A 17,033-nucleotide genomic window follows, 5' to 3' on the forward strand; every position below is an offset into this window, starting at 1 on the left:
GCATTTTAAGCAGAGTAATGTCAAAATCACACGTATAGTTTATAGCATTTTAATTATCACTCAAAGATTCACCACTCTGCTCCTTCAGTTTAGACACATTAGCACTCTTCACAGTTTCCGTTTTCCTACTTTGAATGCCACCCTGCCTCAACTTATGGAATTTATGGTGGAAAAGTCACCTCCCCATTTTCCTACCTGGATGTTAGCCAATACTGCCCTTCAACAATAGTCAGTGACATGGTTTGGTGGTGGTGACAGTTTGTAACTCCCCATCTTTCTGCATTACCAGTGCTCCTGACTCCTTGTCTTTACCATCACTCCCTCTCCTGAGCTGGTGGATTTCTTGGAGAAACTCCTTTTCATTCATAGTACCAGTTTTTACACTGAAGGGCAAGGGAAGACCTCTGGTCAGTTTCTTTCTTTTTAAAAAATACTACTGCTCTGTAGTATCAACCTTGAAGCCTTGACCTTCATTCGTGTTCTTTTAAAGTAGGAAATGTGATTTTTTTTTTTTTAGAAGAACGAGAAAATATAATAATGAATCAAAGCAGTTCTGAGTCCTGCATCCTAAAATACTTAGAGGGAACTGCAGCAGAAATCCCGCAAGTTAAGGCCCCTCCCAAGTGCTCCCAAACTGCATCTGTCTCTTTTTGCCTAATGTCAGTCCTTGCCATCAAATAGTTGTCTTTTCCCCCCAGTTCAGCTAGAGCTGAGCCCTTCTACCATAGCTAAGAAAAGGATGAGTAGCAATAGCTGGAGTGTTTGTGTAAGAGCCAGGGTAAATGTGCACTGAACTTTTGGACAGCTCTTTTCTCCACCACCGGAAACTCCTGTTTTCTGTTCCCCAACTACAGGTGCTGCTAACATCTGCCCATCTTGCTTGCTATTAGTCTTGTCAGTTTTGTCCTGTCTGATTGCAGCTAAGCAGAGGAGCTGCTAAGGTGAAAGCATGGGTCAGTGGCCTACCATGCCTTGCCATTGTGCAAGAACCCACAGTCCCCTCCGTCCCTTTTAAAAACCTAAAATAGTCGGATGTGCAATCATCCTTCCAACACTGGAGCACACACACAACCTTTAAAAGGGAAAAGGGCATCTTCTTCCGTGGCCATCAATTGATTTAAAACTTTCATGCCAGCATACCGACAGCAGGAGAGAGTCTCAAAAGTGCTTTAAGTGGCATGTATGAATTCAGTCTCAGATATTGCTGCCAATTACTACCAGCCATTAGCTAGCAAGGGTAATGAGCAAGTCAGTTACCTGAAATGTGCTTGAAGCTCACTACCCCCCAGAGCTTTCTTTTGAAAATTGCTTCCCCTCCAACGTGTAAGCTATACATATATAGAGCAGCCGTAGAGTCTACCAAGGCAGGCTGAGGTTAGCAGGAACAGAAGTACCTGGTGCTGGGAAAAGCCACAGAGCAGCGCCCATGCATATTTCTCCACTTCTACTGCAACTGCTTCTCCTCCTCCATCTCCTTTTATCAGCTAAGAGCCCTGAGCTCCAGCTGTGCTAGGAAAATGGTCACTTCTAAATCCTAACCTAGATTCCTCCCTTGAAGCTCTTTTGGCTTCAGCCCCTTCTCTCTTTGCTAAGCAATCCTTCTTTCCCTTAGAGAACTGTCTTTTCCTTGGGCATTCCGGTTGCTACATCTAACGCTCGGTTAAAAGTAACAGACATGGATATAAAATTATCATATGATTCTGAATCTCCCGTTTCTTGTGGACCCCCCCCCCCCGCCCCCGCCCTATGATCTCTAAATTACCTCTGTAGCACATGAAATTCACTACACTCTACTGTGAGTTACGTGCTTGGTAGTTGCACCATTATGTCAAATCTTTGCAAAATATTTTCAGCACAATGGCAGAGATCCATGTGGTGAGCAGGTTTAAATATTATGGCTGTTCAGGGACTGCTCACTGTAGATTGGCTGTTCTTAATAGCAGGTCTGTGGCTTGTTGTTTTTGAATAGCATGTGCACCCATTCTTAAACCCAAGTGGAAAATGTGTGGTCTTACAGGATTATTGGCAGTGTACATTTGAGTCACGGCTGGCAGAATTATTCATGGAAGTTGAACTGTTTTGTTGTTGTTGTTAAGCACGCAACTTTACTGTCCTTTGTTAATAATACCAAGGTAGGTCACATCAATTCAGTACAGTTCCAATAAAATTTGAAATAGAATAAAATACATCACAATCCACAGTAGATCAGCCAGATACCAGCCAGGTCCACCTGCAAATGCCTTGATGAACAGACAGATATTCAGCAATTATATTGTACCAGTTTATCAGCATCTGCATTATGTGCCTAAACTTTTCAGGCACAATTTAAAAGCCAGTTAGTCCTATGAACTGCTATTTAGTTCATGGCTATTGGTTTTCTTTCTTAAGGTCTGATTTGCATTGTGTAAAGACATTTTGCTTTGCTTTAAAGATCAACGAAACTGAAATCTGACTTCAAATGCAAAATGGAAGTAAACCAAAAGCCCTTTCTCTCACAATGTTACCTATGGCAAACGTAACATTTAAATGCTCATTTACTGTGCACAGCCTCTGTTGTATGTTACAGTTGCGTTCTAAGAACTTCTCCTCCTCCTCTCCCAAAGCACCCCCTGAATTTGTTCTTGTGTTTCCCCCAACCTTCCTGTGCAGATTTATGGAGGATGCAGGGGGCTCACAGGGAGAGATGTTCCATTGTGCAAATGGAAATCCTTGCACTAATGGAACTACGGTACTTTGTTGAATGCTTCTCTAGGTCTGGTTTCTAGACATTAACAGGAGCTGAGGGCTTCACATACAATAAGCAGCATTTAAACATGGCATCACACTGATGTGCATAGTAGTGAAATTAAATACTTCCTGTGGTTAAGGCAGGTCTTCAGGCTCTGAAATTATGCTCTAGCCCCAGAGACCAGCCAAAAAAAATACGTTTATGGTCCAAGATGCACCCAGCAGAAGAAGATGAACTCTCACACATCCCCATTCATCAGTACTATGGCATCCTCAATGCCAGTGGACTCTGGGAATGGCTATGGAAAGTAGAGAACTTACCGTAATTACAAGAAAAGGGGGCGTTACCAGGAAAAAGAACAGCAGGGAAATGACATTAATTTTATTTAGGGAAGGGCAGCATCCTTGATGGGACCAGTATGTGAACTGAGTAGTGCTTACAGGAAGCTTTTAAGCAATTGCCATCAATTGTGGGGAGGCTGCTATACTATCGTTGGCTTGGATTGCTGAAAGAGTGGAGAAATCACTTGCCTGCTAGGGATGGAGGAGAAATTCAATTCAGTACACATTTAACACAGAATTCATCAAACTCGCAGTTTCCAAAATAATATGTGAACCAAAATACATCTAACCTTCAAAATTTGCATTTACCTGAATGCTATTTGGAGCGGTGTATGTGTATACGAAGACAGAAATATTCTAGTGAAATTTTGTGGGTTCCAACTTTAAAGGTTTTTAATCAGGCCGTGACTAATGGACATACTTGAGCAGATCTTAAACTTTTCAGCACACTCATTTAAAGAACTACTCAGGTGTAAGTTACATTGAATTCAAAGAGACTTGCCCCCAGGCAAGTGAGTATAGTAATAATATAATAATAATAATAATTTATTATTTAAACCCCACCCATCTGGCTGGGTTTCCCCAGCCACTCTGGGTGGCTTCCAAACAAAATATTAAAAATACAATAAAACATCACACATTTAAAAAGTTCCCTAAATAGGGCTGCCTTCAGATGTAGTTTGGTTTGGCATTAATCTCAACATTTAATGCCTGTGCATTTGGTCTTCATAAAAAATGTTTTTTGCTGTTTTTTTCTTAATGGATAGCCTACTGTAATAAGTGTAAATGCTTTCTTCATACATGTCCTTGGTGATTTTGAGGAGACAAAGGAGGTAGATTCCAAGGAGGAGTTGGGTTTTTTGTGATTGCAGTTTTTGTAAATTGTAAGTTTTCAAAACTATTTTAAAGTTGTATTTCAAATTGTTGTAATCCACCCTTGGGCGTTAGGGTGAAGGGCAGGTAATAAATTAAAATCATGATGAAGTTTGTGGCACCCATTCAATCTGACTGCACTTGAACATTTGATAAATAATGGTTCATCATGATGTGAATGAGCTCAGCATTCTGCTGTGCTGCACTGCTCCCCTGCTCTTTCTGTAGCTGTGAGGAGGAATTCAGACATTTTCACTTTTATTTTTGCTTAACCGATTTGTCATGTCATCTGAACCCAATAATCTCTGATTGATCTTGACTACGGTTTAATTGAAACAAGCCAGCTTCAAACTGTGGCTTATGAATCTGACTTGTTTCAAGAAACTATAGTTAAGATTAACCAAAAATTTACAGTTTAGATGCAACACTTAAACGTGAGTAATCATAAGCAAAGGTTTCTGATCTCACAGCAGCTCTGGAGAAAGACTAGGTTTGTTCCCTTAATGATAATCCATAACGATAGTTTACTGTGACATTCGAAAACAGCCACTGAGTGTTTATGGGTGGTTTCCATAGAGCAAGTGAAATCTATCAACACAAACAATGCTGATGTCAAGGGGTTGTGGCTCCTTAAAATCATGACCCTTGTAGTCAATGAACACACATAACAATGAATTGGAGATTATTTGTGGCAAGTATGACTTGAATTGATCAAACTTGTTATTTTCCCTCCCTCATAGCTCCTCATTGAGAAGTGTGTCGTCTGGATCCTCAAGACCTTCCAAAGTCTGTTTGGTGTGTGGAGATGAGGCATCTGGGTGTCATTATGGAGTAGTCACCTGTGGCAGCTGTAAAGTCTTTTTCAAAAGAGCCGTGGAAGGTAAATCCTCATGTGGGTTCTTCTTTTATATTCTTTCTTATATGATTATAAGGAATTTTCATTGCATGTTCCACAATGCCTTTAACCTTAAGAACTATCGCTTTAAAATGATTCAAAAGATGTATGCACCATCAGCTTTATCTACAAAACACCTGGCCGCAGTCTGCTGTATGCCTCTAAGCTTTAATTCACATTTCCATAACTTTATTTTAAACCCTGATTTGTTTCATCTGCTAGAAGAAGTAAAGAATTTTTCTGTAGCCACAAATAAACATGTCCAAACCTTTCATAAGCTGGAGGGGGATTCTGGGTAGAGTCGGGCAGATGATGCATCCAACTGTTCTTCAGAAATCCATAAATAATAACAAATGTAGCTTAAAGCTAATTTATGCATGATAGTTATACAATCATGAACCCACCCTTTTAAGATTGATAAGCATTTGCATTCTCCTTCTAAAAAAGAAATGTTTAGGCCTGGGGAGGAATCTACTTTTCATTAAGAAGCATGGGTTTCAAGTGCCTGAAAATAAGTGATTCGTTTTTTAAGAAGGCATTTCAAGAACACATACTTGCCTCTAGTTCTCACTCTGAAAACAATCTTTTGGACTATTCTGTATCCCCTACTCTTCTTCACTTCATTTGCTCTAGCTCCATTTGACAGTCCTGTCCCTTTATCCTGGCAATTTCTCCCCCCCTTCTGTCTTGTTCTTGATCTTAGTTAACACATCTTCCCTTTTGTAGCATTGTGTCCTGCACTATATTAGACTGTTCATGCCATTCAGCTGTACCTATCAGTATAAAGGTTGAAAGGTGAAGGACTGGAAATTGAACAATTCAGCAAACCAGAGAGATTTTCGGGTAGCTAATTTTCCTCTAGAGTTATTATGGACTGAATTCTGTGCCTCTGCCTTCCTACTAAGAAGCAAGTTCCACTGAATGTAATGGGACTCACTTAAAGTAAGTGTGCCTGAGGTTACTATCTCAGGGTGTTTAATGATGACACACTGTTGAAAGGTTTAGCATTATAAAGTTCATTGGAATATTCAAATTAATTGGGTGGGGAAACTCACTACTAGATGATGTGAGACAGCATATTTTATTTTACTAGGTGTTTCTTATATGGATAAAATGAGAAAGAGAAGCAGGCTGCTGCTTTGAGTGGCAGGCACATTGTCCTCCTAACCTCCAACTATGCCTCTGAACGTATCTTTGGCTCAATGTAGATGTCAAGCTTAACTATAGTTTGGCACAATGTCTGAATTGCAGTTGGCTAGAAGAATGGAAGAATCCAATTTGGGTTTGCAAGCAAGGGCAGTGTTAGCTATGGACTGGTGTGATGTCTGAATTGACAAGTCATATTTACAGCCATCACTCTGCAGTGACTGCTGCACATGGAAACGGGGGTGAATTTATGAAGCTGAACATTGAGATAATGAAATGTGGAAGAGGTTTTCAGATGTATATTTGGAAGCTCATACTGTGGTTTGAGTTCTAGAATTATGGTTAGAGATGCAAACCACGCTTTGGGGTGATGTCTCAGGGTTGAATTTGTGTTTATATGCATGCATGTATATTCCTTTGTGGGAGCTTATTGGTATAGGGGCCAAGAGGCAGATTAATAGCTCTCTGTCCATCTTGTATTCAAAACTTTTGCAATTACTTGTCATGTTTGTTTTGCTACCTTTGGAATTGACAATTAATTTAATATAAGCATCCCAGGGGAAAAAAACGAAAGAAAAAAGAGGGAAAATAGAGCTTAATCTAACAAAAATATTAGATTCACAGAATCGGTATGTTTTCAGATTCGCCCTCCCACTCATTTGCCAGCAGATATTCACCCACAGTTTCAAAGTGATTCTGCATCCTGTAGTGGCTAGAGAGAGACATATGGTGGCAATGTATACAAGGGTGACTAGACTACTGCTTTTCAGTGTTTTTCTCTATGCCTTTTACCTTGCTACTGTTGACTGTCTCTAGCCTCTAGAGTTTAAACTTACTTTTCTGTTAGGAAAAAGTACAGCAGACCTGCAACTTATGCACACTTGTGCCCATTCAGCTTTAAGGTGCTTGGCAAAATAAATCAAAAAATTAAAAACGAGGCAGAAAATAAGAGGGTGTCTGGGGGGGGGAGGGCTTTGGCAACCCCACCTGCCATTGCACCCAGTGTGTTTTGACGATACATGATTTTGTCTATCCCTGGAATGTAAGCTCCGCATAAATTGTGGGTCTGCTCCGTGTAGCAATATTCTGATATTGTCTCCTCCAACTCTAGCATCCGTCCTCCTCTAATGAGATTTTAGCCACATTCAATTATTGTGCTAAAGATGCAGCAGGAGAAGGGAGTCATGATTGCTTGTGTTCACCTGTTGACTCTACCTTTCTCCCCTAGTTATTCCTTTTATTAACAAAATTTAGATTGTAAGTTCTTCAAGACAGAGATCTGTATAGTTTGCTTACATTACTCTGTAAGGTGACACGTAGGACAGTAATGCGATATACTGTACATAATAAAGTTGGCAAAGAGCGATTATGAGAGATATTAATTAAAGGCAAGACATTTTACAATGGATCATTTACGAGTTGTTAGTGATAAAGGATTCAGTTGTTGCTCTTCACTTGTTGCTGCAGACTTGTGTGAACTACATAGCAACAGCACAGTGAAACTGAAAGCTTGAAAGGTGCATAGTACAGATGGAATAAGCTTAGTCTGTTACCTAATTAAAGCCCTTCATTTTAAAAAGGGCCAAGGAGCGAGTTACCATTTTAGCTGATTCAGTGGCACAGATAGCTACAAACAGAAGCTGCTTAGGATGGTGGTAGATTTTTTTTTTAATGACATCAATTTTTCTACTCAAATTCAGAAAATACTATCTTGTGTGTTTTGTTTTCGAGGGTTACTGGTGTTCATTAGCTAGACCAGTTTTTCGATGCAGCACTTGCATAGACTTGGTTCTGTAGTGGGGTGGGGGTTGAATTTGCCTATTAGAATTCTCTGTCTCTCACTAGGTTTTCTATCTGGGTGAGCACTTGTTTGGAGTGTCCCTCCCCTCCAATGTAGACTATTGGGGCACATTAGAGATCTTGTATCACCCATCTCTGCACACTCCCTCTGCCTGATCTGATAGTGGTGATCTCAGACATGAGAAGGAAGAACCTCCAGGATGGATGTTCTGGGAGACTTCAATATCCATGTTAAGGCTTACTTGTCAGAGGTAGTTCAGGATTGTCATGGCAGCCATAAGGTCACGGGGCTGCCTCCAGTTGTCAGTGGCCCAACATGTGCTAAACGTCATGCTATGGTAAGAGAATGTGAGGGGTTTTTCTTCTCACCTTTCATGACCATATCACTTTTGAATGAGATTTAGGCTTGCGGTGTCTTCCTCTCTCTGCATCCAGCCTCAGGTTGATGGGTCCTAAAGAGAGTTATGAGAGCACTTGTAGTACCGGTATTTCTATTAGCATGGCTGGTGGTCCTGTCAAAGCCCTGGTTGCTTTGTGGAATGTGGAAATGACTCAGTTGACATAACTGCTCCTAAGCTCCCTTTTGGTGTTGCTGGTTTGGCCCCTTGGTTTACAGGCAGATATGAGTCATGTATGAGAAAAGACAGTGATGGGAATGCAAGACAGAAGTGGATCCAGCAAAACACAACGAAGAGCTCATTTGAGAGTCTTCTGTGACTTAATTTGCTAAGCACTTGGAAATTTGCATCCTTAATAATTTGCATGCCACTTCGTTGCAATTAAATGGGTCTCTAGTGAACTGGGATTAATTTCCGTTATTGAGGCCTAGGGACATAAACAAGGTGCTTGGAAGAGTGCAGCGTGCCATCTTTTTGCTTGACCGTTGCTGCTTCTGGCTCATAATATTGAGCAGGAAGTAATAAATACCTGCTTGCTAGAAGGTGAGTTCTGAACCACCTTAAAGGACTATTCCAGCTCTCAGCCAAATGTCCAACGTAATATTTTTGGAAAGTGCTCAAGTGGATGGTTGTTGTGCAAGACTTGGATGGCACTGATTATCTAGATCCATTTCAGTGTACTTACAGGGTTGAACTTTGCACTGAAAAGGCTATTTGCAGATAAACAGTGATTTATACACTAATAGTTACCTTGGCTGTGAACATGGATAAGTGGGAAGGCTATTTGTAGGATTGGCCAGAGCAGTCTAGGATCTCTATTATTAGAAAACCATAAGTCTCGGTGAAAAATAATGCAGGGTCCTACTCTATCCCCCCTCCCAGCATCTTCATTAGACTCTGGGTGTCATTAGGTATCTTAGGCTGGAATGGGAGTCTTCTTCTTGATCCTTGTGCATTTTCTTTCTCTTTTTCCTTTTTTCGTACCTGGGACTAATGAATTACAATCTTTGTCTGTGCATTTGGAATGAACATAATCTTTAAAAAGGAAAGGCAACTTTATTAATCTCCGTGTCTGGGAGTTTCACATTTCTCCTAAATGTAATTTGATACCTGAAGCCAAGAACTCAATCATTCATTCTCTGCCACATGGATCCAGAAATAAGACACTTCTCTTAGCCTGTGCACCGCATAATGCATGCAAATGCTATGCTTAACAATGCTAGCTGAAATTGTGAAAGTGATAGGTGCTTATTTGCTCTGATATTGTGTCATTATAATGATATACTATTGGGAGAAATTAATAACAGCACTCATTGTTTAGTATGCACTAGCACGTAAAATCAAAAACTAATGAAAGCCACACTGTTGGAAAGTAATAATCTTAGACTTGCCATCATAAAACAGAATAGCCTAGCAGTGAGGAGAAATTTCTGCAGAATCAAACATAAAATGCCAAACTGAAAGATGGGAACTTTACAGGCTTTGGGAATTGGGATGGATATATCATATTTGTTTTCCCACTGGGTCACCTTGTCGGTACTTGTGTGCTATTCAGTTTGAAACATAAGAGGAAGCCATTTTACAATAATATGCCTTTACACTGATTACAGGCACACAAATGTCTCTATCCCCAATATGAGTGTGACATTTTGTCTTGATTTATTAGAACCAATTGAAATGTGATTTATTGCTTGGTCACTGCTTTACTCTTTCACAATTAATTTGTTGAGGACACAGTATCCCCTAGTATGGAGAATGGTAAAACCTTGCAAGTTAGAAATGCGAAGGAAGGGGTGGGCATGGCTAGTTGGAAAGCTAAATGGCGGCATAATTCTGTGTCTCCAATCACCCTGGGACAAAATCTAAGCAAAGTGGATCCTATTGACATCTAATCAAAAGTTTTGTATAGCCTCAGCAAGGAGATGATTCAAGGAATACATGGACCAAAAAGCAAACCTGCAAGGTTAGTTAGAGGGAGCTTTATCTGAGGCTTCAGAGGAGGCCTCAGACACTGACATGGCTTAAAGCAGCATGAAATCCCCCAAAGGCAGGAAAGTAGCTGCTACAATGTAGGAGGCCAGAGATGCAGATGTGTACATTAATAAAATAAGGCAAGCCCTAGCCCTGGACTGGAGAGCACGCCCTAGCTCCAATTGAGAAGAAATTCAATTTGCTATCTGACCAACTGTCAGGTGTTTCTAAAACTGCAAATGATGCACACAATCTTACTCTAACCACCCAATCTGAGACCCAGCTCTTACAAATAGTGACTGAATATTTAGCTGTGAAGCTGGAGGAACAATCAGACGGGGACAGGAAGAGAAATGTGAAGGTACAACTGATGCTGGAAATGAACTTTTAAATGTTGCAGGATGTAGAACACATATTTGGTACAGTTTGGGAGCCTGCCAAAAATATTGCTCCTGCAATATGGTGGCAAGGCATTTGTACAGCATAACATTTGACCCAATATCTGGCTTAGTTCCTGGTGATCATACGTAGACCCATATCTTTTCTCTGGCTTTCTGGAGGGCTGTAGGCAACACAATGACTGGGACAACAAACGGAGTACATTTGGTGGGCAGTTTGAAATTAGCATGGTCAAACACACATGAGAAACTGTCATAGGGTTTCCTCTGTGGCAATGATGGCGGCAAATAATTCCTACTTTTCCATCACCATTGTATCTGTGAACTGTTGGCCAGCAGAGTAGTCCTGAACGGTAAAGAGACTCAACTATTGTAATGTATCTGCCTGCCTTAAAATAATAATAATAATGCATTTCTGATACATTTCAACAGAAGAAAAAATGGAAAGTAATAAACAATAGGGAAAAAAGAGTTACATATTCTATTACATTAAAAAATACAGTCATTGACGGACTTCCCTTCCTCGGTTCCTTTTATATTCCACTTCCTCTCCTATCTTCTTAGTTTCCCCAATCTTTCCCATTAATTGTAGTTCTGGGCCTGCCTTTTAAGATAATTTGAAAACTTCAGGTGGTGCATTTAGAAAATAAGCTGAGCCTTCCTGCATGCTCACTCACTGGTGCAATTGTGGGGAAGAGCTCAGAAGCTTTCTGATTGACTACAGTTTATCCTGAGCCCCGTCCCTTTAATTAATTTATTTCTTTTAATAGATTAATATTTCTCCCACCCATCCCTGGATAGCAAGAGTAGCCAGTGGGGTGAGGCCACAGCACTTACTTGGCATCACTCCCTACTGAGAGGGAGAGGTCAAGGGTCAAGGCGGAGGCATGGTTGGCACAGTGCAAATGCAATGTTGGGAGCACTGATGATGCCATTGATGGGAGGTCAGGCAACTGCTGTCTCCCTGCCCTGCTGCTGGATAACATTCTGAGAGCACTGCCCAGTGTTTAAAAGAACATTTAAAACTTACAGTGTGTTGGGGGGGGGGAGTATTGGATCCCCTGCTAAATTTGCCCATTTGCCCTCTGACAAACAAAAGACCAGTCCATAATTTCAATGGTAGGTTTATTGTAGCTGTGAGAGACAGAATAACAACAGGGAAAACCCCAGAAGACAAAAGTCAGATTGATGTGCATTATAATGAGTGAAATAAGTATTTGATCCCTTTGCAAAAGATGACTTAGTACTTGGTGGCAAAACCCTTGTTGGCAATTACAGAGGTCAGCCGTTTCTTGTAGGTGGCCACCAGGTTTGCACACATCTCAGGAGGTATTTTGTCCCACTCCTCTTTGCAGATCCCCTCCAAGTCAGTAAGATTTTGAGGCTGATGTGTAGCTACTCGAACCTTCATCTCACTCCACAGATTTTCCATGGGATTAAGGTCTGGAGACTGGCTCACTTTATACCAGGACTCCCAAGCATCATGCCTGCATATAGCAGTTCAGTGCCTGGTTGCAGTGGTGGACTGACTGAGGGCTAAGAAGCTGATAGAGACATTGATGACAGATAATTCCTCTAGATGAGTGAAGTCTGGAGTGGGTTTATTTAACAGTGTTCTCTTGGCTGAGGAACGCTCTTCTTAAAGAGGCTTGCTTGGTGCTACACACACACACACACACACACACACACACACACACCTCCCCCAAAATGCTACTAACGATATATATTTACCTCTGCACATTGATGGTTGTTGCTTGCTTGACATGAAGCACTTGGGGCTGTTTTGTGTATTGTTATACACTCCTATATGCCTAACCTGTTTTATTTTCTGGTGCTGGTTTGGACTTCAGACTATCATGCCACAATAGTTTTACCACTACTCTGTATTTAAACAATACTCTGTATTTAAACAATACTCTGAAACAATATGCACATATTTATATTAGATGTAAGCCTTCTTATGAATCCTTTGCTGGAAGCAGCCTTGGCTACAAACTACACAATGAATGAATAAGATATATTTTTCAGATGCATGTTGCAACTGATGTATCAACAAGCTACATTTCCATTAAGAAAAAAAAATCTGGTATTCAGACTACATCATGACTAGTAGTTACAATATAGCCTTCTGATCCATGAATTTGTCCAATCTTCTTTTCTTATTATAGAATCCTATCCTGGGAGTGCTTTTCAAAGCTAGGTGTCTTCTTTTTCTTGTCCTGCTTGTCAAATATAGGGTTTCACAATAATACTATTTCAAAATTTAATCAAGTGTTTAAGTAGGTTGAAGTCCTCACATTATTTCAAATTGCTGTACTTATTTTCAGCATTTTCAGAGTTGGAACAACTTATTTTCAGCATCGTATATGAATACTTTCTATTAGTATCACCAGCTACTGCTTCTTTTAGCAGGGCTCCTTAGCATTACAGTGGTACCTCGGGTTAAGAACTTAATACATTCTGGAGGTCCGTTCTTAACCTGAAACTGTTCTTAGCCTGAAGCACCACTTTAGCTAATGGGGCCTCCCGCTGCCACTGCGCCGCCAGAGCACAATTTCTGTTCTTATCCTGAAGCAAAGTTCTTAACCTGAAGCGTTATTTCTGGGTTAGCGGAGTATGTAACCTGAAACGTATGTAACCTGAAGCGTATGTAACCTGAAGCGTATGTAACCTGAGGTACCACTGTAATAGCTTCATTGCTTGTTGTTGTTGTTGTTTTAAAAGCGGTTGAAAATCTGCCTGCCTGCAATTTGTAAAGGTTCGAGAGGCCTTCAACTAAAGAAGTTGGCAATACTATTGTCCCTTAACAGGAGACACACACTTAAACAAAACGTGACTGACAGACTAAATCAGGGTTAATTGCCTGGCTAAATGCATTGTTGTAAGTTAACTTGTGCCCATTTAGAGGTGTCAGAAACATGGAGTTTGGCTTTGAGCCCCTGCTGTGTGTTTGCATAGTAGGCATTAATCATTATACTCATTACCAGGGTTAACTGACCACTTCCAAGCAATAGTGAAAATTGAGGTCATCAGTCTTTCTTGTTAAACCAGAAAGAGAGATCTCTCTCACATTATATTAATCATTAGCTCACAAATTATGCAACATTTATGCTTGATTTTCCTCTGCTAGGAACAAACTTTATCTTCTTTTTCCTCCCTCTGCCTTGTATATGTCTATCTATAAATGCCATCTTAATTATGGTGGGTTAACCTCTGTCACATCTACATAGCGAATAATAATAATAAATGAACTCGTTACCTAATTGAAGTACAAGCACTTGTTCTAGACATCAATATTCATTGAGTCCTACTGCCAGATTCAATAGCTGTAGCTGGAATTGGTCAGTGAGTGTGATTTCCTGATATGAAGCAACATTTTTATGGAGATCGTTACTTCTACACTTCTTTTGTATTTTTACTTCTTTGTGTGTGATCAACTTGTGTTACAGTATCAGTGTCTCAGTTTGGAATGTCTCAGTTTCATTTGGAACGAAGTTTGGTGAATGGAACAGTTAAACACCAACAAAATGAGCAGATTAGTCAAAGAACATGATACTTCCGTTTAAATAATTTCTGTGAGAGGCCTTGAAACAATGCTCGTTGCCTTACTGCCATGAAGAAGATTAATCTCTTAAAGCTGAGATTTTCCAACATCTGAAGTACTGAGGCAATCAAAAAATAATCTGAAAGTTGTCTTTTAAAGTGCTTTCAGTACCCCTGGTTATTAGATAGGAGAGCAACAGATATTTCATAACTAATATTTCTTTATGTTCCTGGGTTGTTGTTGGTTTTTTTTTTTATAAAAAAACAAAACAAAAACACCCTCTAGTTTCATTGACAATTTTAGGAAACTGCCTTGTATGAAATGAAGTAAGGACATAAACTCTTTGTGAATGAGATATTGTTTAAAATCGAGAACTTTTCCAAGCAAGTGGAGAATTGCTATATTTTTAAACAGGTTTTTTTGTTGTTGTTACATTTCTCTGTTTAGCTGGCCTTTGCATGATTTGAGTTTGGCACCGTATTTTAGGGCGTTATTAAAAAATTTTGTGATGCGGTGGGGTTTTTGTGTTGGCATAAGGAGTGGAGCCAAAGAATTGGAATGTGATTGTTGTTCCATACATTTCCTGCATCTTCTGTTGTTTCAACAATACTTGGCAAACAGAAAAACTAAGAGCAGCCTGTAGAACGTTATTATTTAGTCTAAGAAACCAAACATACTCTTGAGCTGCGATAAGCATGCCTGTGTTGGGGGGAATTATCTAGGACTGATGGTGACAAATGAATTAAAAGGAAGAAAAAAGTCTTAGTAAAAATGCTCACTTCTTTCTTTGAGGTTTGTTTTCCTGGTGGTCTAAGCATATATTGCTTGTATGGAAACAGCAGAAAGGCGATGAGTAATTATATATGCAAGTACTGCTGTTTAATATTTACTTAACGCCAGAACTGTGTAAGGCATTGCAGTGATATGAGCCATGCCCTGGAGGTTTATGTGGCACCCCAGAAATAACAACATGCTAAACATGCTTTCTTTCTTAGGATAATGGCATTCCAAGTGATAGAAAGTGACAGACTTCATTTGCAAATAGAACTGATTCCTCACTTTCCCTTGCTCACCTGCTTTAATGCATTTGCACAGGAATACTTTTAAGTACTGTAATCATCCCTGTGCAGTATTGTTGAAAAACAATTTCATTCTGTTTCTGTATGTGCAATATGCTACAACTGACCTTTCTGGATTTGGGGCTCCTCATTTTATAGGCATTAGAAACTGTGATTTATTTATTTTTTTAAAACCCTACAAAACTCCACTACAGAAATTATGCCTTTTAAAGTGTTTCATCCCCACCCCCACCCCCAATGTTGGTTTTGGCTACTTTCCAGCTTTGAAAACCTCACGCTGCTTCAAGAGTGTACATAAGTGGGAACATACTAATCAGTTATATGAAATATTTTACTACATTTCATTATAATCTACTTACTAAAGTGGAAAAACCTTTTTAGCACGCTAAATTCATTTGCTCTAATTTCTGTTCGATTTAGTGCATGTGGCATTTTCAAACACACCTTTTACAGAGCTAATTTTATCTGGTTCACAACCATACTAAGAGAAATTCTTGATTACCAGCATATTTTAAATCAGAATGCATTTTATGCACTGCCGGATTTACATATAAGCTAAACAAGCTATAGCTCCCCACACTCTTGGGGGCCCCAAAAAAATTTAAAGGGAAAAAAACTGGATGTACATTTCCAAAATATAAGATAAAAACCAAATAAAATGAAACCTATATACAGCAACAGTGTTTTGTTTTGTTTTGTGTAGACTTTTATGATGTAAGTAATGGGCCTTGCCTGCTAGCCTGCTCCCTAAAATATCACTGGTTTGCTCATTTCTATATATAGGGTGCCTACATTCTGCATGGACTGTTTGCATGGCAACATGTGCAAATGGCTTTAGATACCTTACCTATTAGGTCCATAAATTACCATATAGCATATATTCAACACTAAAAACAGTGACAATTTGTTGTTGACAAAGGACAGCTGGACATATAAAGGGTCCCATTACCTCCAGCAGCTTAGGGCCTCATCAAACCTAAATCTGGCCCTGATTTTATGGAATATTTAAAAACCTATGTTTAAAAAGAGGATTGTGTTGTTGCCCTTCACTTTAGGCTGCAGAATACCAGTTGCTAGAAACCAAAGGAGGGGACTGTGCTCTTGTGCTCGGGTCCTGCATCTTGGCTTCCCATGAGCACCTGTTTGGCCACTGTGAGAACAGGATGCTGGACTAGGTGGGTCGCTGTCCCCATCCAGAAGGTTCTCCTTATGTTCTTACATGAGTTAACGATTTGGTGATGCTGACTTTTTTGTCGAAACTGCGAATCAGGACCCCAGAAGCTGGTAGGCCCCAAGGCTCTAATGCTGGTAACATGCTTGGGCTGGAGAGTTCCAGTGTCTTAACCAATATCTTTCCATTCACTTTATTCTCAGAAATGGGTCCACATGCAACCTCTGTTGTACACACAGAGCTCTCTGTGACACTGAAGTGAATGAAGAAGGCTGTGATCGTGCGGGAGTCTCTTTGTCTGATATGGATTGTAATAGTACACGCTTGAGATAACTAAACCTAGTAACATTTTTTCCCAACCATTTTATTGAAAAAGTTTTCACTAATAACAATGAACCCAAATCCCAAATCCCACTCCATCAAGACTGATCAGAACAGTTAAGCAGAGCAAGTAGAATCACAAAATCAAATATGCAAGCTTGGGGCATATTCTCTCACCTTTCCCTGTGCTCCTAGGATTATGGGAAATGTTTATTTCCAACAAGGTTAAAACGGATGAAGTGGACTACTCTTTTGCATTCATAATAGATAGACCAAGGTGATCCAATGCATGGCCCAAGGGCAGCATGCGGCCCTCAAGGCCTTTTTGGTGGCCCTCGGCAACATTTGACATGCCCCCCGTCCTCCTA

The 17,033-nt window shown here is 40.1% G+C and overlaps 1 protein-coding gene across 7 annotated transcripts in view; it reads left to right on the forward strand.

Moving 5' to 3' along the window:
- Window positions 1-17,033, forward strand: part of NR3C2 (nuclear receptor subfamily 3 group C member 2) — a 133,633-nt gene that overhangs the window by 75,915 nt on the left and 40,685 nt on the right. For 6 of the 7 annotated variants that reach the window (XM_033160369.1, XM_033160372.1, XM_033160367.1 and 3 more), the window contains one exon: window positions 4,683-4,834. In XM_033160369.1, the coding sequence (XP_033016260.1) occupies window positions 4,683-4,834 (152 nt within the window). The remainder of the gene's footprint in view (window positions 1-4,682; window positions 4,835-17,033) is intronic. The other variant, XM_033160366.1, reaches the window with a different exon arrangement.

This window comes from Lacerta agilis, chromosome 9, assembly GCF_009819535.1.
Source record: "Lacerta agilis isolate rLacAgi1 chromosome 9, rLacAgi1.pri, whole genome shotgun sequence".
In the NCBI taxonomy this organism is placed as follows: Eukaryota; Metazoa; Chordata; class Lepidosauria; order Squamata; family Lacertidae; genus Lacerta; species Lacerta agilis.